Below are 24895 nucleotides of genomic sequence, written 5' to 3'. Positions count from 1 at the left end.
CACTATTTTGCTCAGGAGAAACTGCAGGTTTAAAACGTGTAAGCCCCGCCTCTTCGTACTTCCACCTGACCCTTGAAGTTCAGATATCTGGCAGGTTCTAACTCAACATTGGGTGTAAATAAACATTTTTTAGGGGCTGTCAAAAATAACGTGTTAATGGCAGTAAATAATTTATGTAATTAATCGTGTTAAAATTTTTATGATTGCGTGGCATGACAAGCCCCATACCTCCGTCATTTCTCCGTTGTGACGGCAGGACGTGGAGAGATGGAAAAGATGAACCACACCTGAACTTTTTCTGTATTTTATTCTTTTTTAACTCATCCTGCGTTCTGCACCATCATGGCTGCTCTAGAGGATCTCTGGTCTCTCTGTTTGTGCAGCAGCTGCTTCCTCCCTCTCCTCTCATGTTGCTCCGTGAATCATGGCGGCTGTCGGTGATCAGCTGATCGGCTTTTCTCTCTTGCTGCGTGTGTTTATGGATCAGCTGAGAAGGAGGAAACTAGCGTTCATGGTTCACACCGTCACATATTTACCCCAAAGTCTTGTTGTTGGCAGGACCTTCTCTAACAGTAGCTGCTGGTGGTAGACAGGGTTTCTGCTCAAGTTATGCAGGGCCGGGTCTAGAAAAGTTCTGATGGGGGGCCAGGAGCACTGACCAGGAAAAGGGGGGCACAGATGAGACCTTTTTTAGGTCTAGATTTTCTGACTTATTGAACTGATTATTACAACCAAAGTAACAAGCAGCCAATGATGTGTTTTATCAGCAGGTGTTTACTTTGGGTGAAGCTGCTGTAGGACTTTTATTATGGCTGCACAAACACACTTCAATGATAAAAAGAAAAAGCTGTTTTTATCCAGATCATCAGTTTTATCAGAGTTTCTTCATCAATGTCGGCTGTTTAACTTCAGTCGTCACATCTGCTGCTTTTTGGACAGAAATGATCACCATGGAGACGGCTGGTCTGATACATGAATTCTGAATTATGATCTAGAACAGTGGTTCCCAACCTGGGGTCCGGGAACCCCCAAGGGGGTCCCCTAAAGAGTACAGGGGGTCCTAGAGGCGTTGAAATTTCAGAGCCATTGTGATTAATGTCCACACATTATCCCTATTTTAAGAAAATAAATGAATCAAAAGGCTATATGTTTTTAATTTAACATTGGCTTTATGGAAGGACAGGACTCTGCCAACATACAGTATTTATGGTGAGAATCTCACTTTTAAAAGCATAAACCAGGCATGGTTTCAGCCGTGGGTGGGGCAGGGCTTCATGGCTTCTTGTATGAAGGGGGTCCCCAAGGAAAATAAGTTGGGAACCACTGATCTAGAACATGGTAGAGATGTTTTAGAACAACATATAGAAGTTACGTTACATGCTGCATTTACTGACCCTTGGACATCTGATGTTTACCAAAGAGAAGGTCAGTTAACAGCAAATATTTGTAGCGTCGGCTCATTCTGCTGATGCGATGCAGTGAAAACAGGCAGATTTCAGACAGTCACAATTAATCTTGATTAATCTGATTAAAAATTTTAATCATTTGACAGCCCTAATTTTTATCAATAAACTGATGATGAACAGGATGGAGGTTGGTTTCAGTCTGAGATTCTGAGTAAATTCTGGGTAAAATCTCTTGGAATTCCTCCTTCAGGTGTGAGATGGAAGGTGAGCGGGAATCCTCAGTGGAGGTGACATGATGATGTCGTGATTCAGGAAATACTAACATCTGCAAATAAATGTGAACAGCGTTTCTCTGTGGAAATGTGCGGGAGTGGGACTGTGTGAGGAGGAGTGTGGGAGCTGGGCTGGCCTCAGGTCGTTGTTGTCCTACGAATTTCCTTCCTCAACTCACAAAAGAGATTCCAGAAAGTCAGTCGTGCTGGCACGAGAACGAGAGAACCATCTCAGTTCTCCAAAGGTCCCATTTCTGGAGAGAAACTTCAGGAAAAACATGTCTCATTTCTTCATCGTTGTCATGGAAACAAGAAGTTTGTTCAGCACTGGACTGAGAGAGATCTATGGAAGCCCACTTGCCTCTATGAGAAATACAGACAAAGCTAAAGTTCTAATTTTGAGATAAAAAAAAATGTATTATGTGATTAAAAGAAAAATGAACTCACTAACTATTATTTCTAATTTCTAAGTGGTGGGAATGGGTTTCCATGGAGACTAAACTCAGGAATAAAATCCAGCATCTCACTAAAGGTGTGTTGAATACTGACAACATCTCACTATTTCTATTCTGACACATATTAAATTGATTAGCCACCTATCGAAGTACCTGGGGTATTATTTGGGTGGAAACTGGGTCAGAAACGGGCAGTTCAGGTCTGATGGACACGTTTCTGGATGGAAATGTAATCAGCTGTTTCCTGAGGATGCAGCTACACGTCGGTGCTGATGCTGTGGCTCACCACCTCCTTCATGGTGTAGGAGCGGATCAGCTTCTCGTAGAAGCTGGCCAGGTCCACGGGCAGCTCCAGGTCCTGCTGCTGGACCGTCCTGTAGCTGATCCTGCGGCCGCCGTTGCACAGCCTCTCCGGGTGCTGCAGGTAGAAGGGCAGCGAGCAGCGGGCGCAGGACGGGCAGAAGGCGTGCGCTCGATGGCACCGGCGAGGCGGCGGCGGGGAGTAGCTGGCGGGCCCGTTGGCCTCGGTGAGGAAGGTGGGGGGGTAGGTTTCAGGCTCGTCGCTGTAGTGCTCTGGGGTCGGGGGGGTGGGAGGAGCACACAGAGCCAAGGGCCGCGAGGGCGACATGGTGGCAAGCTCGGGTTCCTCCTCTTCCCCCTTCTCAGACTCCTCGCGTTTACAGCAGTAATACTGCAGCGTCAGACACAAGAAGAAGAAGAAGCACGGGTCAGAGACGGAGGCTCAAACAGGTAACTGTCACATGACACCCAGCTGTTAGCCTGTGGGGCCGCCGGGGGTCTCCCAGGGGGTCTCCCAGGGGTCCCATCACTCTGAACCTTTCACCTGATGCCTGTTCAGGAGCAGCTCTGGTTCCCACACACTAGATACTCGAAAGCTTCGCTGTGGGATGTGCTCGACTGTCAGGCTGGTAATGCGTCACCATGGCAACGTAAAAAACACCCAACCGTGATGTCTTCCTCACCCTAACTACATTATCAACCAGTGACATGACGAAGAAAGATTTTTTTTTATTATTTTAAAGTCACTGATTAGAAAAAAATAGGTTGCATATGATTGGCTACCTGGAGTCAGGTGACTGTTTCCCGCCTTCACTCTAGTCATGTTTTAACTTTCCCTTTCAAGCCCTGCTCACAAGACTTTAATTATAAACAACTTGGTTCATGCAGCCTAAAGCTTCAGGGTTTCCATGGTAACGCACCACCAGAGTTTACTGCAACTGGTTCCAAAGTTCTCTGCAGCTTTTTCAGAACCAAAGAGTCATTAAATAAAAACACATAAATACATCGTCTGTTTCATCTTGTCATGAGAATATTTCTTAGTTTCATACTCCCATTAGTGGCTACTAGAGAAATGATTCACGCTGTTACTTTAAAAAGGTGAAAATATCAGAAGCACATCTAGTCCATCGTGAAGCAACAGGTGGAGGTGAGAGGAAGGCGGCCATACCTGCAGCCTACATAAACACAGAACAGCAACGATGGTTAGCAAGATGACCGTGGCCAGAATTCCTCCTGCGATGACCACCGTCCCGGCTGACATCCGAAATCCTCTCCATCAACCACCTGCAGGAGGGGGAGAGGGAAGAAGAAGACGGAGATGAGAGGAGGTGTTGGGTGGTAAATAAAGGTAAAGGTCAGGAAGGAGAGAAAAGGAGGAGAGATGGTCAGAAACAGAGAAGAAAATGATAACGAGAGGAAAGTTCAGAGAGAGAGGGAGAAAAGATGGCCGACGGCCATTATTAAGAACAACAGAGTTTTATAGACTTCGAGCTTGGGACTAAATAAATCTGAGCTTTAATAATAATAACAGAGCAAAATGTAAATATTAGCAGACCTGATGATGATGATGATGAGGAGGAGGAGGATAAGGATGATGATGCTGATGATGATGATAATGATGAGGACGATGATGGGGATAAGGATGATGTTGATGATGATGATGAGGAGGATGATAACGATGTTGATGATGATGATGAGGAGGATGATAACGATGATGATGGTGAGGAGGAGGAGGATGATAACGATGATGATGATGATGATTATGAGGAGGAGGATAATGACGTGAGGGGCAGGAGGAGGAGGATAACGATGATGATGATGATGATTTTGAGGAGGAGGATAATGACGTGAGGGGCAGGAGGAGGAGGATAACGATGATGATGATGATGATTATGAGGAGGCGGATGATGACGATGATAATGATGAGGATGATGATGAGGATAAGGAGGATGATGAGGAGGAGGAGGATAACGATGAAATATTAGCCGACCTGATGATGATTATGAGGAGGATGAGGATGAGGATAAGGATGGTGATGAGGATGATAACGATGATAATGATGAGGATGATGATGAGGATAGGGAGGTTTATGAGGAGGATGACGATGATGATGAGGAGGATAATGAGGATGAGCAGGATGATGAGGATGATGAGGAGGAGGATGATGATGATGAGGATTAGGGTGATGAGGAGGATGATGAGGATGATGATGAGGAGGAGGATAATGAGGATGAGCAGGATGATGAGGATGAGGGTGATGAGGAGGAGGATAATGAGGAGGATGATGACGATGAGGAGGAGGATGAGGGTGATGATGAGGATGATGATGATGAGGAGGATAATGAGGCAAGGCAAGGCAAATTTATTTCTATAGTACATTTCATGTACAAGACAATTCAAAGTGCTTTACATAAAATATTTCAGCAGGGTGCAGAAATCAATAATAATAATAAAAAATAAAAAAAAATGAAAAGAAATGCAATTAATGAAATAAAACAGATAAAATGCAAGAAATAAAATTTCAGTGTGGAGAAATGATTAAAAGCAAGATAAGTTAAAAAAGTTAACGTGCAGATTTCATGCATAGACATGAGAAAATAAATGTTTTTAACCTGGATTTAAAAATGTCTACATTTAGTGAAAGTTTAATCTCCACTGGCAGTTTGTTCCACTTGTTTGCAGCATAACAGCTAAATGCTGCTTCTCCATGTTTAGTCTGGACTCTGGTCTGGACTCTGGTCTGGACTAGTTGACCAGAGTCTTTGGATCTAAGAGCTCTGCTAGGTTTATATTCTCTGAACATATCACAGATGTATTCTGGGCCTAAACCGTTCTGGGATTAGTAAACATTCAGAAGGGTTTAAAATCTATTCTGTGACTGACAGGAAACCAGTATAAAGATTTCAAAACTGGTGTGATGTGTTCAGATCTCTTAGTCCTGGTTAAAACTCTAGCAGCAGCATCTGGATGAGCTGCAGATGTTTAATGCTCTTTTTAGGAAGTCCTGTTAAAAGACCATTACAGTAATCCAGCCTACTGGAGATGAATGCATGGATGAGTTTCTCTTGGTCTTACTGGGAGACTAAACTTTTAATTCTGTTGATGTTTCTGAGCTGGTAAAAAGCTTCTTAGTGAAGCTTTGATGTGGCTGCTGAAAGTCAGATCTGAGTCTATCAACACTCCCAGGTTATGAACTTGGTCAGTGATTTTAAGAGCCCGAGTCTCCAGGTGTTTACCAATGCTGACCCTCTTCTCTTTGCTAAACAGAATAATCTCAGTTTTGTCTTCATTTAATTGTAGAAAATTCTCCTTCATCCAGGTGTTTATTTGCTCCAGACACTGACACAATAAGTCTATTGGACTGCAGTCATCTGGTGACAGAGACACATAAAGTTGTGTATCATCTGCATAACTTTGATAACTAATGCTATAGTTCTGTAATATTTTACCCAAAGGGAGCATATACAAGTTGAACAGAAGAGGTCCAAGGACTGACCCCTGGGGGACTCCACAAGTCATGGCCACTCGCTCGGATTCATAGCTGCCGATCGTAACTAAATAACTCCGGCCTTCTAAATAGGACCTGAACCAGTTAAGAACCGCTCCAGAAAGTCCAACCCAGTTTTCAGCCTGAAAACAGGATTCTGTGATCTACAGTATCAAACGCAGCACTGAGATCCAACAGAACCAGGACTGATACTAGACCAAAAACCAGGACTGATACTAGACCAGAACCAGGACTGATATTTGACCAGAACCAGGACTGATACTAGATCAGAACCAGGACTAGTACTAGACCAGAACCAGGACTGATACTTGACAACCTAATGCCATTTAACACTTTGACCAGAGCTGTTTCAGTGCTGTGATGAGGTCGGAAGCCGGACTGAAATTTATCAAGATTTCCACTTTCATTTAAAAAGTCATGAAGCTGGTGAAATACAACTTTCTCAATAATCTTGGAAATAAAAGAGGTTAGAGACGGTCTATAGTTGTTCATTATAGAGGCGTCTAGAGTCCTTTTCTTTAGGAGGCTTAATAGCAGCTATCTTTAGTGACTTGGGAAAGATGCCTGATGCCAGTGAGCTGTTAACTATCAGTAGGAGACCACTTTCTACTGAGGTAAAAACTGGTTTTAAAAAGTCGGATGGTATCATGTCCAGAGTTCATGTTGTTGATTTCAGATGCCAAACTGTTTCTTGTAGGATTTTTAAATTCACTATTTTAAATTGCGACATAACATCAGAATTTTTTCCGGGTTTTAGACGCAGACTAATTTTCTTGTTTGACTGTGTGGAATTAATATTTTGCCTAATTGTTTTAATTTTTTGGCTAAAAAAGTTTGCAAATTGGTTGCATTTCTCAGTGGAAAGGAGCTCAGGGCTTATCTGTTTAGGAGGATTAGTAAGTTTTTCAATCATAGCAAACAGAATGTGAGAATTGTTGACGTTCCTGTTAATCATTTCAGATAAATGCAGCTCTCTGGCCTTCACAGCTCATTGTTATAGTTACGCAGGCTTTGTTTGTACAGCTCATAGTGAATTTGAAGTTTATTTTTCCGCCATTTCCGCTCAGTTTTTCTGCATTCTCTTTTTAGGCTGGTAACCACAGTGGTGTTTCTCCATGGTGTTTTCTGTTTGCTCAAAGTGCTCTTGATTCTTATCGGTGCAACAGCATGTCATGGACACCGGACTCTAGTTTTTGCTCTTTTGTTGTTCTGTCCCTATGTGTATTTGTGGGCATGATTGTTTCTTCAAACAGATTCCTATGGTGCAGCTGCTTCTCATCTAATCATCACAGCTGCCACCCATCTACTCATCATGGCTACCAGTCATCTACTCATCTGCCAGAGTATTTAGACCACATCCCTCTTTCACTCGATGCCAGAGCGTTGTACCAACCTCACTTGGTATCTGGTTATTTGTATTTTTGAGAGATTCTGTCAAGCCATTGTTTCCTGGTGTAAATCCGTTTTGTCTTCCAGTGAATCCTGTGTAAACCTGTCAAATCCAGAGCCTCGCCTGCACCACTCAGCCCCTTCAAACCGAGGATTCAGCTGTCTGCCTGCTTGCCATTAATCTAAACTATTGTTGTCATCAAATAAACCTTTTTCCCTCAGCTCTAGACCTCTGTCTGCATTTGGGTCTGCACCTCCACTGCATTGTGACACAGCATCCATTACATTCAAGACTTTCAGATTGAAATGATCCAGGAGTCCATCAACTGACTCTGCTCTGGTTGTTGGTAACATAGCTATGGCCTCCACAAACTTAGCACTTGTTCTTTCATTAATGTTCCTCTTCCTAACCGAGGAGCAGGTTGGTTGAACATTCTGAGTGATCAGTAAATCAAACAAAATACAAAAATGGTCAGACAAGGTCGAGTCAGTGACCGTAACAGAAGAAATTTCCACACCCTGAAATAACCAGGTCCAGAATGTGACCTCGAATGTGGGTCGGTTCTTTTACATGTTGCCACAAACCAAACATCCAATACGGAAGAAAATTCCTTGACATTACCATCCGTCATGTTATCTATGTGAATGTTAAAATCCCCAGTTAAGATGAAATGGTTAAAATCAGTAGAGATAACCGACAATAATTCAGAAAATTCATCAGTAAAATTTACACAGTGTCCTGGACGTCTGTAGATGATTAGAAATAGGATTTTAGGAATGCCCCTTAAAATAAAACTAAGATATTCAAAAGAAGTAAAATCAGCAAATGAAATCTCTTTACACTGGAATGAATCTTTAAATAAGGCAGCTTCTCCTCCCCCTTTCCTCCCTTTTCGACATTTATCCATAAAACTAAAATGAGGGGGTGCTGTTTCATTAAGAACTGTAGCACTTGTGTCTTCTGTTAACCATGTTTCTGTCAGAAAAAGAAAATCTAAACTGTGAGAAATGATTAAGTCATTAACTAACAGTGATTGTTGGACAGAGATCTAACATTTAGTACAGCAGCTTTATGAAGTTTACACTGGTCTCTGTTGTATTCTGAGTTATACAAGGTACAGTTAACAGATTAGATCCATTCACCCCACAAACTGACCGTGTTTGATTCCTTATTTTACTAACACAGGAATCCTACTGGGTCCAGACTTAATCTCAGAACAGCTGTCAGTAGTAGCAAAACTACAGCAAGGACCCTGAACGCATCATGGCATGTTATCTTTGTTGTGAATCCTGCTGCTCTGGGAACCTCCTGCACCTCCTCCCGTGCCCTGCTCGGTCAGGACAGATGATCTAAGAGGAGGATGAGGAGGGGGAGGAGGGGGAGCCCTGTATTTCTTGGTAGATGGTGGTCGCTGGGGTTCAGACCAGGACAGAGACATCCTTTTAAGACCTTGGGTGATGTGGAGAAGAGGGTCTGGTGAGGGGGGAGAGCTGGGAGTAGAGGATGAGGAGGATGATGACGATAAGAGAGATGAGGATGAGGGTGATGATGAGGATGATGATGATGATGAGGAGGAGGAGGATGAGGTGGATGATGACGATAAGAGTGATGAGGATGAGAAGGAGGATGAGGGTGATGATGAGGATGATGATGATGATGTTTTGTTTCTAGCAACCTGCTACAGGCTCTAAATACCAATGGATGAATTAATTTTTATTTCATTTTGTATTTTTACAGAATTATTTTCATGATTTTTATTTATGATGTTTTATTTTTATTTTATTTACTCCATTTGAGGGTTTTTTGTTAGGATTAAATTTTTTCTTCTGCAATTTCCTACAGACCTCCACGTACCACTGAATTAATCTTTGAGTAAATAATTAATAAAGCTTTCCACCGTGAACACTGTGATGCCACTGATAACAAAGACGTCTTGAACTGTCTTTGCCAAATGACTCAGTAATATATAAATAATTAAACCATTTAGCTTAATGTTGCAGCCAGAGGTCGGCTGGAAAGTCAGCTGATTTAAAAATGCATATTAGATGTTACTGAGACTCTAAAAGCAAATTCATCAGCATGTTCAACATCCACGGGGACAAACAAAGCACTCCACATTAAGACGAAATAGACAGAACTGAGCATTTAATGAAGGTAAAACAGAAACCTGGCAACATAAAAGGAAAAGGAGAGAAAAAAGTTTCTGTATAGAGGAAACAAAATCTTCTGCACTGAAGTTAAAAAGTTAAAGTCTTTTTTAGGTTAACTTATTGTCCTTATTGGTCATCAATAACTGATCTGATTGGTCCTGTATTATTCTGCCCCCTAGTGGTAAGAAATCCCACTACAACGTTAATCTCTTCATGAAGAAATTAGGCCAAACAAATACATAAACAAAAAAAAAAAAAAAGAAAAAAAAGAAAACAAATAAATAAATAACTGACAGTCATCTGTTAGAATTAGATTCATCTAATAACAAAACTATTAAACCTCTGAATAATAATAATAGAAATAAAGAATTAAAATCAATTTTCTCTCATAAAATTTCATCCATTAAACTTATTTCAGATCAAAAGCTCCACCACTCACTCCAGTCCACCACCAGACAGTAGACCAGAACCGATCCCCCTACTACCACACCAGGATCCAGTCCACCACCAGACAGTAGACCAGAACCGATCCCCCTACTACCACACCAGGATCCAGTCCACCACCAGACAGTAGACCAGAACCGATCCCCCTACTACCACACCAGGATCCAGTCCACCACCAGACAGTGGACCAGAACCGATCCCCCTACAGCCACACCAGGATCCAGTCCACCACCAGACAGTAGACCAGAACCGATCCCCCTACTACCACACCAGGATCCAGTCCACCACCAGACAGTAGACCAGAACCGATCCCCCTACTACCACACCAGGATCCAGTCCACCACCAGACAGTAGACCAGAACCGATCCCCCTACTACCACACCAGGATCCAGTCCACCACCAGACAGTGGACCAGAACCGATCCCCCTACTACCACACCAGGATCCAGTCCACCACCAGACAGTGGACCAGAACCGATCCCCCTACTACCACACCAGGATCCAGTCCACCACCAGACAGTGGACCAGAACCGATCCCCCTACTACCACACCAGGATCCAGTCCACCACCAGACAGTAGACCAGAACCGATCCCCCTACTACCACACCAGCATCCAGTCCACCACCAGACAGTGGACCAGAAACGATCCCCCTACTACCACACCAGGATCCAGTCCACCACCAGACAGTGGACCAGAAACGATCCCCCTACTACCACACCAGGATCCAGTCCACCACCAGACAGTGGACCAGAACCGATCCCCCTACTACCACACCAGGATCCAGTCCACCACCAGACAGTGGACCAGAACCGATCCCCCTACTACCACACCAGGATCCAGTCCACCACCAGACAGTGGACCAGAACCGATCCCCCTACTACCACACCAGGATCCAGTCCACCACCAGACAGTGGACCAGAACCGATCCCCCTACTACCACACCAGGATCCAGTCCACCACCAGACAGTAGACCAGAACCGATCCCCCTACTACCACACCAGGATCCAGTCCACCACCAGACAGTAGACCAGAACCGATCCCCCTACTACCACACCAGGATCCAGTCCACCACCAGACAGTAGACCAGAACCGATCCCCCTACAGCCACACCAGGATCCAGTCCACCACCAGACAGCGGACCAGAACCGATCCCCCTACTGCCACACCAGGATCCAGTCCACCACCAGACAGCGGACCAGAACCGATCCCCCTACTACCACACCAGGATCCAGTCCACCACCAGACAGCGGACCAGAACCGATCCCCCTACTACCACACCAGGATCCAGTCCACCACCAGACAGTAGACCAGAACCGATCCCCCTACTACCACACCAGCATCCAGTCCACCACCAGACAGTGGACCAGAAACGATCCCCCTACTACCACACCAGGATCCAGTCCACCACCAGACAGTGGACCAGAAACGATCCCCCTACTACCACACCAGGATCCAGTCCACCACCAGACAGTGGACCAGAACCGATCCCCCTACTACCACACCAGGATCCAGTCCACCACCAGACAGTGGACCAGAACCGATCCCCCTACTACCACACCAGGATCCAGTCCACCACCAGACAGTGGACCAGAACCGATCCCCCTACTACCACACCAGGATCCAGTCCACCACCAGACAGTGGACCAGAACCGATCCCCCTACTGCCACACCAGGATCCAGTCCACCACCAGACAGCGGACCAGAACCGATCCCCCTACAGCCACACCAGGATCCAGTCCACCACCAGACAGCGGACCAGAACCGATCCCCCTACTGCCACACCAGGATCCAGTCCACCACCAGACAGCGGACCAGAACCGATCCCCCTACTGCCACACCAGGATCCAGTCCACCACCAGACAGCGGACCAGAACCGATCCCCCTACTGCCACACCAGGATCCAGTCCACCACCAGACAGTGGACCAGAACCGATCCCCCTACTGCCACACCAGGATCCAGTCCACCACCAGACAGCGGACCAGAACCGATCCCCCTACTGCCACACCAGGATCCAGTCCACCACCAGACAGCGGACCAGAACCGATCCCCCTACTGCCACACCAGGATCCAGTCCACCACCAGACAGCGGACCAGAACCGATCCCCCTACTGCCACACCAGGATCCAGTCCACCACCAGACAGCGGACCAGAACCGATCCCCCTACTGCCACACCAGGATCCAGTCCACCACCAGACAGCGGACCAGAACCGATCCCCCTACTGCCACACCAGGATCCAGTCCACCACCAGACAGCGGACCAGAACCGATCACCCTACTGCCACACCAGGATCCAGTCCACCACCAGACAGCGGACCAGAACCGATCACCCTACTGCCACACCAGGATCCAGTCCACCACCAGACAGCGGACTAGAACCGATCACCCTACTGCCACACCAGGATCCAGTCCACCACCAGACAGCGGACCAGAACCGATCACCCTACTACCACACCAGGATCCAGTCCACCACCAGACAGCGGACCAGAACCGATCCCCCTACTACCACACCAGGATCCAGTCCACCACCAGAGAGTGGACCAGAACCGATCCCCCTACTACCACACCAGGATCCAGTCCACCACCAGACAGTAGACCAGAACCGATCCCCCTACTGCCACACCAGGATCCAGTCCACCACCAGACAGTAGACCAGAACCGATCCCCCTACTACCACACCAGGATCCAGTCCACCACCAGAGAGTGGACCAGAACCGATCCCCCTACTACCACACCAGGATCCAGTCCACCACCAGACAGTAGACCAGAACCGATCCCCCTACTGCCACACCAGGATCCAGTCCACCACCAGACAGTGGACCAGAACCGATCCCCCTACTGCCACACCAGGATCCAGTCCACCACCAGACAGTAGACCAGAACTGATCCCCCTACTACCACACCAGGATCCAGTCCACCACCAGACAGTGGACCAGAACCGATCCCCCTACTACCACACCAGGATCCAGTCCACCACCAGACAGTAGACCAGAACCGATCCCCCTACTGCCACACCAGGATCCAGTCCACCACCAGACAGTAGACCAGAACCGATCCCCCTACTGCCACACCAGGATCCAGTCCACCACCAGACAGTAGACCAGAACCGATCCCCCTACTGCCACACCAGGATCCAGTCCACCACCAGACAGTAGACCAGAACTGATCCCCCTACTACCACACCAGGATCCAGTCCACCACCAGACAGTGGACCAGAACCGATCCCCCTACTGCCACACCAGGATCCAGTCCACCACCAGACAGTAGACCAGAACTGATCCCCCTACTACCACACCAGGATCCAGTCCACCACCAGACAGTGGACCAGAACCGATCCCCCTACTACCACACCAGGATCCAGTCCACCACCAGACAGTAGACCAGAACCGATCCCCCTACTGCCACACCAGGATCCAGTCCACCACCAGACAGTAGACCAGAACCGATCCCCCTACTACCACACCAGGATCCAGTCCACCACCAGACAGTAGACCAGAACCGATCCCCGTACTACCACACCAGGATCCAGTCCACCACCAGACAGTAGACCAGAACCGATCCCCCTACTACCACACCAGGATCCAGTCCACCACCAGACAGTAGACCAGAACCGATCCCCGTACTACCACACCAGGATCCAGTCCACCACCAGACAGTAGACCAGAACCGATCCCCCTACTACCACACCAGGATCCAGTCCACCACCAGACAGTAGACCAGAACCGATCCCCCTACAAGCAGGATGTCTAAAAATAAATGTTTTTGGTCAACAAAAAGTGAACAGTTTGCATCCTTCTTTTTGAGTCATGAAACTTCTTATGAAATTATTTTTAACCACGTACTACGTTGAGCTGGTAAATGAGCTTTTACTTTACAATCAGAGTATTTTTAATCACCACTTGCTCAATAATTAGTAGCATAAACACGTGTTTAAGCTGAATTTTTTTCCAGCTAGTTTTTCACATTATTTAAAATGAATTTTAAGTGTTATGAACATAATTACAATAAATATAATCAGAAATTTTTAAGTTGGTTACTCATAAAAGTCAAAAATCTTTTCTGCGTTCTTTAAAAGTATTTTTTAAGTTAACAAACATGTTTTTGCCGCAGATGAAAACTTTTAACAGAGAATTCTTGGTCATCCATCAGTGCTCTGAGGATTAAATGCTGGCGTGGTATCAAAGACTGAGCTGGTTCTACGGGCAGTTTATTAGATCTTCAAACACATCTAAATACATTTAAAACAACTGTGACCTGCACAAACCCGAGTCTCCAGCAAGAAAACATCCAAAGCCAAGACACGCGTGATGAAACTCAAGTTGTCATACATGACAAGCCATAACATTCATTCCCAAAACAGAAAAACAGCATTCTTTCTATCTTACCCTTCAATCTTCAGATCATACCATTCTTGAGGCTCATTACTTTTGTACTGGCTTTCACTCCGTCAAGTTCCAGAAACAGCTTCTGAAAAACTTCAAACGTGTCTTTAAATTCCTTCCGATAGCTCAGATTCAGAGTATATATTATGTGCATCAGCACCCTGATATCCTTTCCCTCCAGGATTTTTACCTCTCATAGAATTATCCACAATCCGAATAACTTTGGTCAAACAACTATTTGCTCACTGTGTAACTACAAGGCTATCTACGTGAACGACAAAGGATTTTTAAAAATAGGTCTGTGAATAACTTGAATTTAAATTACACTATATAGTTGAAGTTTCACGAATAAGCAAAAATGGAATTAACCTCTGTTTATCACCTATTGGTCATTTCACAATTGCAAATAAGTCCTGATTAATTGCTTTAGTAGAATGCATTTATAATTTAAATGACACTCACCTTAAATATATCTTTTGTATGGTATTTTTCTCAAGGGTGAGAAAAAATAAGTTATCAAGCCAATTTTGTTGAATTTGTTTGAAGTCAATGAACGGAAATTTTTTTGTTTAAATTACACACAATATCACGTTGGTGTAATTATCAACATTATTATGTCAACACAGCTCATGAAAATAATGTTAGTAACTCTACAGGGTTGCCTAAATCAATAAATGACATTTTTTATCTTGCAGCCATGCAGTTAATTACGTGTTGGCAAAAGGTCTCCTGAATGTTTGCAGACCCGCTTCTTGCTCTGTTCTCCGTCTGAAAGGCTTTGCCGCTTAAAAGCTCGTTTTAGGATTTTTCGGAACAGGGACACCAGTTTCACCACAGCCGCGCGCATTAACTCATAATCTTACCAATCAGGTTTTTGGATGTCTCATGGCACCACCCGCAGCACCGCCACTCCGGAGCGCGGATTGCGAGCAGAGGTGATGGAGATTCAGGTTTCACCTGGAAGGGCGAACCTAGAAACCCCTCACGGACCGCAGCGGATTCATCCACGCGCCAATGAGATCAGTCAGAACCAGAGGAAGTCAGCTCTGCTGAAAAAAAAAATGCGAATTCAGGAAGGCTTTCCGCTGATGATCTGTTTTCTTTCACGTCCTCCTGTTTTCCATCATTAAACCTGCAGAACTCTGATCCAGAAGAAGTTTCAGGAACAAAAACAATAAAAACGATCTTTAGTTCTATAAAGTCCATAAATCTCAAGATGTCACGAGCGGCGGTCGGTCACTAATGAATCATTGTTGAAGTAAAAGCTGCACGCGGGATGCGCTCTCATCCTGAACTGCGATGCTGATGTGAGCGTGCGTCACGGTGTTACACCAAAATCTGTGACCCATCAGATACTGTGACTGCAGGGGGCGATAGTGGGTTCCTTTTCTGTATGACCGTCTTGGTAGACGGGATAGAACAAGAGCTTTTACGAAAATTACGGAGGAAAATAACGTTACCTCCGTTGTTTCCATGGCTGTCAAGTTGCCAATTATCGCTCAGTTCGACTAATACCATTATAAACATGTATGCTGTATTTGAGGAGTAATGCTCAGCAGAGAGACTTCTTACCATAATAGTAGCCTATCCCATTTGAGACCCCTTACTGTGTGGTACCTACCCATAAAATCTAAAACGGAGTCTATTTTTTTAAACTAAGCAGTAGGCTACTTAGCACCTATATATCGTCAAAATATCTATCATCATATATATATATATATATATATATATAAGACTTCAAGGTGTTTAACACGTAGTTAACCCGCTGTCAGAAAGTGTTCCCTTACTGTACCTGCATTATAATAAACCCACAGCAGAAAAAAATGTGTTTTTATGTACTCCTACATCTCTCCTCTTTATTTCGGACACAATTTATAAAAGTATGTCACTCTACAGGGACAGAAAAGCCCAGGTCACCATTTCTGATAGCCATCAGAAAGTGTTACCTTACTGTACCTGCACTATAATAAACCCAAATTTAAATACCTTTAGTCTTTACAAATAATACACAAGATAATTGTTACTCTCTTTATCCAAACATTTACAAATTGTTTTAATAACATTTATGGAATATTTACAAAACGTATGTCTTCTTTTTTCAACTTGTTTAATCTGGACATTGTTGATGGGGGGATTGCACTGGGCATTTAGGGCGAGTCAACATCCTTTTCACTTTCTGCAAGCGCCACAGCTGTACGACACGCTGCCATCTGGATTGCCAACACATTTGTTGTGGTACCACCGCTGACACTGGTCACACTCAATCTGTAAACAACATGATTTTCCATAACATGAATGCAAGGATTTTAATTAGATTGATTATTCAGGTTGTTGAAATTTTTGTCATTCTCATCATTATTTTGAACATTTTCCACTCAATAAATCACATCTTTCTTCATATTTTTAAGGTGGTGACACAATGACATGTCTATGATTCTTCAGATAAGACCGAGGCAGTAAATAGAAATCTTACCTCTTCAAACCCGATTTGACATGATTTTAATACTTTCTATCATCATTGTTTATATATTTATCTCTGGAACTCAGTACTATTTTTTTGGTCCTGAATGCAAACAAATGAAAAATAAATTGTTATTGTAATAGCTTACCCAGTCAGTGGTGTTGCTGTCGCTGTCTGAGCCCTTCTCTGTCTCGCTTTCTCCACAACAGTGGCAGAGCATACTGAGATCATCTGTCAACAATATAATGATGATTGTAATTAATTTTCATGTTAAAGACAGAGGGGAGTTTAAGAATGCATAAAGCAATCTTCTTCCAACACAAATATAATCAAGTCAAACATGTTTTAACATATTTGGTCCTCAGGGGGACTTGCAAGCCCTGTCCCAGCTATTTTGCATGCAAATAGCTGGGACAGGCTCCATCTCTTATGACCCTGAATTGGACAAGCAGTGTAGAAAATGGATGGATATGTTCTCTAAAATAATACTACATTTTGTCAAAGTTATGAGAAATGCTAATAAAGTATTATTGTCATTCCAATAACACTCTAAAATGCATCTTTATCTCTGTCAGCCCAGCATGGACTAAACCTGACAACTTACAGGTGCTTCAGTTTTTTCATATCATTGGAAAAAAGTTATGCTTTCCAGCACCAGCAAGAGCAAATTTATGAAAATATGGCTGTCTGACCTGCCCTTATAAAAGCTGAACTGGCTTACAAAGTGTCAAGTCTAGAACCACACTCGATGAGGAAGCTCACAGCAAGTTAATAGTCACTCCATGGACAACGCAGAGACCAAGTCTAGCTTTTTGCCACCCAACATGGTGTTGCATGGGACAGTGTTGTTAAAATTGGTCTGAACTGTGAAGTGATTTTTATAGTATTATAGATTATGATAAGAAGATATGATGCTGTGCCTTTACTGTGAACAGCAAGTCTTAGTATGTTTTCCTTTAAGATTTCTAAACTGTATGTTCAATCATTTTCTGAGTTTAGAACTACATGCATTTCATTTTTCAAATGCCTCTTGTGTTGAAAGAAATCATTTTTGGGGGTGTAAACATACCAGTGTCTCTCAAGACTGCCAGTGCCACCTCCATTCTGTATCCTTCCACGGCCTTGGCTGAATTGTCAAAGATGAGTGACTCCTCTGCCAGCACTTTCTCAGCATACTAAGGACATAAATTAAGTAATGGTGAAAAAGTACCCACCCTATGTATAATAATCTTTATTATATTAATGAAGGCAAAAAACAGGCTAAATGTTTATATCAATATGCAAAGCAATAAATAAGGGAAGTGTTAAAATATTCATACTTTCATGACAAAGACTCCACAGGATGTGGCATCCTTCTGTAAACTATGTGGGACAGTGCTGGCATTCCACCTGGACAACTTCAAAGTCCTCTGCGTGATGAATGCCCTACAAAGAATAAATAATTTATCCAAACTTATTTCGGAAGATAAGGCTAAATACAAGAGCTAATGAACAATAAATGATACAGTGGTAACCTGTTGGACTCCAGACACTGTTTGACCTTAGAGTGAGCATTGCCTGCTGGGTCAAGGACAAGGCTTCTTCTTTCTAATGGAAAGATGGCCTTGGAAATCAAAATAAAAACATTTAATAGTCAGCTCAGTGTTGTGATGTAAGATGTTCAAGGGTGTGAGTAGTTAACTTGGAACTGGCATGGAACATGTGATAGAAGAAAGAGCAAACTTACTGTAAATATCCAATGGCCAGGCTCGTTAACTGCTCCCAGGATTACGTCATACAACGCAGGGTCACACTTAAAAAAACACATAAAAATAAAATTTGCAGGGTGACATTTTTAACAGATTTTATGAGCAAAGCAAAATGCACTTTTTGTTTATTTTTAATAAAAGCAAAAGACAAAATACTGTCTTACTTTCAGTCGAGTATTCTTCTTCCTCCATATGTCTGTCATGGCATATGAGTCAACAAAGAACGCTTGCTTGCCTCCTTTGTCATTGTGTCTTTTCACAAGTTTGTAGAGGTAGGCATTTATTAACTAGGGAAGGTAAAAAAAAATATATTTTACTAGAGGCATGCTAGCTTTTGGATGCTAAATGGGGAAATAAGAGTCAAGGCCAAGTCAATTATTCAAGATTACCTCACTCTCAAGTTCCTTATTGGGACTTGTCCTGTTTATGTCCCAGAAAAATATTTTGTAAGGTCCAATCCGTGACAGGAGGACATGAACAGATTTGCCTTTCCAAGCCTCTTGAACATCTAACAAAAAGTAGAGAGGATTAGGTGTTCAATATTATAGATAGATAGACAGACAGACAGACAGACAGACAGACAGACAGACAGACAGACAGACAGACAGACAGACAGACAGATAGATAGATAGATAGATAGATAGATAGATAGATAGATAGATAGATAGATAGATAGATAGATAGATAGATAGATTACACAAATGTGTAAATAATACATTCTAATGGGAAGAATTTTTAAAAACCAGCAAATGAATAAATTCTTTAAGGGTATACCAATAACATTATTCTTACTGGTGTTCATTTGTATATACAAAAACATGGTCAATGAGCATCAGTGATGTTTCTCATTAAAATATTCTTTAAATTTTTTATAACAAAGTAATAACTGCCATGTAATTACTGTGATTTCAGTTATATAATGGCGAATTCCATTAGTTTACAAATTGAGTCTATAATATAACTATTGTGTGTATCTTTAATGGCCTCACATTTCTCAGCATTGTTGGAAAAAGCAGATGTTGGTGGAGAGGTGCTTGCCAAGGATGTTTCAGTGGTGGCAGAAGTTACAGTGGCTGACGTGCAGGTGGTAGAAGTGGCTGGAGTGCAGGTGGTAGAAGTTGCTGGAGTGTAGGTGGTAGAAGTGGCTGGAGTGCAGGTGGTAGAAGTTGCTGGAGTGTAGGTGGTAGAAGTTGCTGGAGTGTAGGTGGTAGAAGTGGCTGGAGTGCAGGTGGTAGAAGTGGCTGGAGTGTAGGTGGTAGAAGTGGCTGGAGTGCAGGTGGTAGAAGTGGCTGGAGTGCAGGTGGTAGAAGTTGCTGGAGTGTAGGTGGTAGAAGTGGCTGGAGTGTAGGTGGTAGAAGTGGCTGGAGTGCAGGTGGTAGAAGTGGCTGGAGTGCAGGTGGTAGAAGTGGCTGGAGTGCAGGTGGTAGAAGTTGCTGGAGTGTAGGTGGTAGAAGTGGCTGGAGTGTAGGTGGTAGAAGTGGCTGGAGTGCAGGTGGTAGAAGTGGCTGGAGTGCAGGTGGTAGAAGTTGCTGGAGTGTAGGTGGTAGAAGTGGCTGGAGTGTAGGTGGTAGAAGTGGCTGGAGTGCAGGTGGTAGAAGTGGCTGGAGTGCAGGTGGTAGAAGTGGCTGGAGTGCAGGTGGTAGAAGTTGCTGGAGTGTAGGTGGTAGAAGTGGCTGGAGTGTAGGTGGTAGAAGTGGCTGGAGTGTAGGTGGTAGAAGTGGCTGGAGTGCAGGTGGTAGAAGTGGCTGGAGTGTAGGTGGTAGAAGTTGCTGGAGTGTAGGTGGTAGAAGTGGCTGGAGTGTAGGTGGTAGAAGTGGCTGGAGTGCAGGTGGTAGAAGTTGCTGGAGTGTAGGTGGTAGAAGTGGCTGGAGTGTAGGTGGTAGAAGTGGCTGGAGTGCAGGTGGTAGAAGTGGCTGGAGTGTAGGTGGTAGAAGTTGCTGGAGTGTAGGTGGTAGAAGTGGCTGGAGTGCAGGTGGTAGAAGTTGCTGGAGTGCAGGTGGTAGAAGTTGCTGGAGTGTAGGTGGTAGAAGTGGCTGGAGTGCAGGTGGTAGAAGTGGCTGGAGTGTACGTGGTAGAAGTTGCTGGAGTGTAGGTGGTAGAAGTGGCTGGAGTGCAGGTGGTAGAAGTTGCTGGAGTGCAGGTGGTAGAAGTTGCTGGAGTGTAGGTGGTAGAAGTGGCTGGAGTGCAGGTGGTAGAAGTGGCTGGAGTGTAGGTGGTAGAAGTTGCTGGAGTGTAGGTGGTAGAAGTGGCTGGAGTGCAGGTGGTAGAAGTGGCTGGAGTGCAGGTGGTAGAAGTTGCTGGAGTGCAGGTGGTAGAAGTTGCTGGAGTGTAGGTGGTAGAAGTGGCTGGAGTGCAGGTGGTAGAAGTTGCTGGAGTGCAGGTGGTAGAAGTTGCTGGAGTGTAGGTGGTAGAAGTGGCTGGAGTGCAGGTGGTAGAAGTTGCTGGAGTGTAGGTGGTAGAAGTGGCTGGAGTGTAGGTGGTAGAAGTGGCTGGAGTGCAGGTGGTAGAAGTTGCTGGAGTGTAGGTGGTAGAAGTGGCTGGAGTGTAGGTGGTAGAAGTGGCTGGAGTGCAGGTAGCAGGAGTGGCTGGAGTGCAGGTAGTAGGAGTGGCTGGAAGGCAGGTGCTGGGAGGAGCGGTTGGGGTGCACGTAGGAGTGGGTGGTGGAGATGTGCTTAGTCTCCCAGGGATCCTCGGGGTCTCCTCTTTGTATCTCTTAAGGTGGTCAATATTGACCTTGTAGACTGTTTTTCCACTATCATCGACAAGGTCAACACTTTTTCCATCAACCTTTGTGACCACGTATGGTCCGAGGAAGTCTGGTTCCAGCTTCCCCCCTTTTCGTTGTTGACTTCTACTGTTTTTTCGCCATACCATGTCCCCCACCTGCAAACTTTGAGGCTCAGCTTGTGCTTGTAGTCTTGCCCTCGTTTTTTGTTGAACTTTTTCTTGGTTACCCTGGACAATGTTTAGTATTTTTTCGTGCCGTCGTATGTCTACAGCCACTTCTTCTTCAAAGAAAGACTCCTCAAAAGAACCATCAACCTGTAAAAAGAGAAAGAACATGGCACAAAACGATATAACAATTTTTCTTAGACATTCATACCATAATCAAACATTTTTCCTACAATTGTTTAAAAATCAAAAATATGTTCTGTACAAGATATTAAAATTAGAAGTAGTTTACCTGAAAGTTTTCTGCTACCTCTGCCGGATAACGCGCTTCTCTTCCAAACATTAAAAAGAATGGAGAGAAGCGAGTTGTTAGCTGCTTTTTGGTGCGCAGACCAAACATTACTGGATCCAGGTAGAGATCCCAGTCTTTCCCTTTGTCCTGCACCAGTTTTCCCAAAGCTCTAAAAAATAATTTCATGGATATATTTTCAAGCAATCAGAAATTTTGAAAATTATATTACTACAAGTCTCCCACTGGCCTTGACAGAACACATTTTAAAAACAAACCTTTGAATGGTACCGTTGAGCCTCTCCACCAAACCATTTGTCTGTGGGTGGTATGGTGCGCATAGACTCCTTTTAATTCCCAAAATCTGACACACTTCAGTGTTGATCTGTAAAAAAAAAGTACAAATAAAAAAGGGTATGTCATTTGAGTCTTTTTTTATAGAATTCTTTTTAACTAAAAATTGTTAAGGAGCTATTTAATGAAAACTGTAAAGTTTATGTCAGACATAGCTGGCAACACATACTTTGTTCAGGAACTCCTTCCCTTGATCAGTGTGGATTCTTTGGGGAACCTCAAACTGATAGACGAATTTCTGGATGCATCCTGTGACCTCTGCTGCTGTTTTTGACTTGATTGGATAGGCCTGGGTCCATCTTGTGCAATAGTCAATAATAACACAAATATATTGGTTGCCCTGGTCAGTTACCACAAGCTTCCCAATCAAATCCATTCCTACCAGCTCAAATGGATGTTTGGTCTGTTAAAGGAAGGAAAAGATAAAAAATTAAATTTGTTCAAATGGGAATAAGTAGCAGTTTAGTCATGATAGTCATCATTACATAATAGGTTATTAAAGTTATTCTTGTGATAAAATTGTAGTGTAAACTTGACATTGCTATGAAAATGTGGCTAATTATGGTCAATTATACAATTTATTGCTTGACAGAAGAGAAAATATTTACCTTGATGGGTTTGTAATCTGTGCCAACTTTAAGATCAGCCCTGTATTGTTGGCAAACTGTGCATTCTGATACCTAGGAGGATAGAATATTTTCTTAATAAACATTTTTCAAATTTTTGTGTTTTAGGTTTGTTTTGTTGTTGTTGCCCCACAAGAAAAGCAGAAATTTGGCATATCAGTAATATGAAGTACATTTGTCTACGTTTTAACCTCAGGATGGAGTCAGCAAAATATGGATGTCCTCTTATTCTACTTGCCCATGGATTAATGTTAGTTAAAAAGTATGTTGATGTTATGATGTTGGGTAAGAAAATTTATGTACGAAAGCGTTAGTTTATTGGTGTATAATGACTACGTTTTATCTTTACTTTCTTTGATTTACTTGAAAGAAAAGAAAGGCTTGGTTCGGTTTAAACCATTCATAAAGGTAAGCTCTAAAAGTACAAATGGTAAAATATAGCCACCAAAGAAACACCTGTTATAAACTTGTTTCTAGTTCAACAGTACACGACTGTGATTTGAAATACGCTGAAAAATTGTGTAAGGGATTTATCATACCCATTTAGTTATATCATTTGTCATGGATGGCCAATAAAACCTTTGGGAAATGGCGTCCCTGGTTGTAATTTGGCCACAGTGAGCACCAATTTCACTCGCGTGGAACTCGATGAAAATCGAGTTTGCCTCGGATGCGCCGCAGACGACTTTGGCCTTGGCCTCTTTTTCAGAGCCTTTATGTCGAACATAATATAGCTCTCCGTCTATTAGAAAAAAAACACATTCAAAGTTAATGTTTTTGTTTCAAGACAACTATTTGGCACATTTAACTACATGCTAGTGATACCAGATCATAAGCTAATGAAGCTTACCTGCCACGCAAAAGTTCGCTGCTCGTCTTCGGAGCATGTATCGCTGGTGCTTATCAAAGTTGTCAGGATACTCGCCTTTCAAAAGGAAATTGGTCAGTTCTGTATATTTATCTGGCTCCATGTTGACGAAGTCAAAGCGTGCTCAGTGTGTTACCAGAAAGGTGAAGATTTTCGACGTATATTACCATCAGGTCAAGGCGAAACTAATTGGTTCAGCTATTAGCAGTTAGGTGAGCTGTGATTGGTTGATGAAATGTAAACGCCCGTTTGCAGAAGACGATTGGCAAAAATAGAAAACATCATATTAATCTTTTGGGGATTAAATTGATGGTTATTTTGGCCGAAAATCATTCGAAAAATATTGGGAGTTCTGAAACCTGTTTGAAAATCATTATTTGTGTTCTTTGTAGAGGACAACAGGAATGATTTTAGGTTTTATTATACTGAAGGTACAGTATGGTAACACTTTCTGATGGCTATCAGAAATGGTGACCTGGGCTTTTCTGTCCCTGTAGAGTGACATACTTTTATAAATTGTGTCCGAAATAAAGAGGAGAGATGTAGGAGTACATAAAAACACATTTTTTTCTGCTGTGGGTTTATTATGGTGCAGGTACAGTAAGGTAACACTTTCTGACAGCGGGTTAACTACGTGTTAAACACCTTGAAGTCTTATATATATATATATATATATATATATATATATATATATATATATATATATATATATATATATATATATATATATATATGATGATAGATATTTTGACGATATATAGGTGCTAAGTAGCCTACTGCTTAGTTTAAAAAAATAGACTCCGTTTTAGATTTTATGGGTAGGTACCACACAGTAAGGGGTCTCAAATGGGATAGGCTACTATTATGGTAAGAAGTCTCTCTGCTGAGCATTACTCCTCAAATACAGCATACATGTTTATAATGGTATTAGTCGAACTGAGCGATAATTGGCAACTTGACAGCCATGGAAACAACGGAGGTAACGTTATTTTCCTCCGTAATTTTCGTAAAAGCTCTTGTTCTATCCCGTCTACCAAGACGGTCATACAGAAAAGGAACCCACTATCGCCCCCTGCAGTCACAGTATCTGATGGGTCACAGATTTTGGTGTAACAACGGCAACGCGCACTGCTCGCAGATGCGCTCAGAGAGAAAAATTAGTTCAGGCAGCATCAGGACCAGGCTGCTGGACATGATCTGAGCTTTGTGACATGGTGCATTATCCTGCTGGAAGTAGCATCAGAAGATGCTCCACTGTGGTCATAAAGGGATGGACATGGTCAGCAACAATACTCAGGTAGGCTGTGCTGGTTAAACCAGGCCACGTTGGTACTAAGGGGCCCAAAGTGGA

General features: G+C 43.4%; 1 protein-coding gene and 2 long non-coding RNA genes across 4 annotated transcripts; all 3 read right to left on the bottom strand.

Moving 5' to 3' along the window:
- Nucleotides 1–2146: 2146 nt before the first annotated feature.
- LOC121649441 (protein FAM163B) lies at nt 2147–15256 on the bottom strand. Of its 2 annotated transcripts, XM_042000279.1 has the most exons (3): nt 15170–15256; nt 3602–3717; nt 2147–2824 (listed from the first exon to the last, which is right to left on the bottom strand). In XM_042000279.1, the coding sequence occupies exons 2-3, from the start codon at nt 3692–3694 to the stop codon at nt 2390–2392; spliced, it is 528 nt and encodes a 175-aa protein (XP_041856213.1). In that variant the 5' UTR covers nt 3695–3717; nt 15170–15256; the 3' UTR covers nt 2147–2389. The 2 variants fall into 2 exon arrangements, with proteins under 2 accessions (XP_041856213.1, XP_041856214.1); XM_042000280.1 differs by lacking the exon at nt 15170–15256 and having other exon boundaries at nt 3602–3762.
- An 814-nt stretch (nt 15257–16070) lies between these two features.
- Nucleotides 16071–17884, bottom strand: LOC121649287. The gene is made up of 3 exons (XR_006012090.1): nt 17837–17884; nt 16916–16998; nt 16071–16571 (listed from the first exon to the last, which is right to left on the bottom strand). It is a non-coding gene; the product is annotated as an uncharacterized LOC121649287 (long non-coding RNA).
- Nucleotides 17885–22350: 4466 nt separating this feature from the next.
- On the bottom strand, nt 22351–23269 carry LOC121649499. The gene is made up of 3 exons (XR_006012129.1): nt 23216–23269; nt 22659–22730; nt 22351–22453 (listed from the first exon to the last, which is right to left on the bottom strand). It is a non-coding gene; the product is annotated as an uncharacterized LOC121649499 (long non-coding RNA).
- Between the last annotated feature and the right edge of the window lie 1626 nt (nt 23270–24895).

Source organism: Melanotaenia boesemani, chromosome 11 (genome assembly GCF_017639745.1).
Source record: "Melanotaenia boesemani isolate fMelBoe1 chromosome 11, fMelBoe1.pri, whole genome shotgun sequence".
Lineage (NCBI taxonomy): Eukaryota > Metazoa > Chordata > Actinopteri > Atheriniformes > Melanotaeniidae > Melanotaenia > Melanotaenia boesemani.
This window is presented reverse-complemented; position numbering and strand designations above follow the sequence as displayed.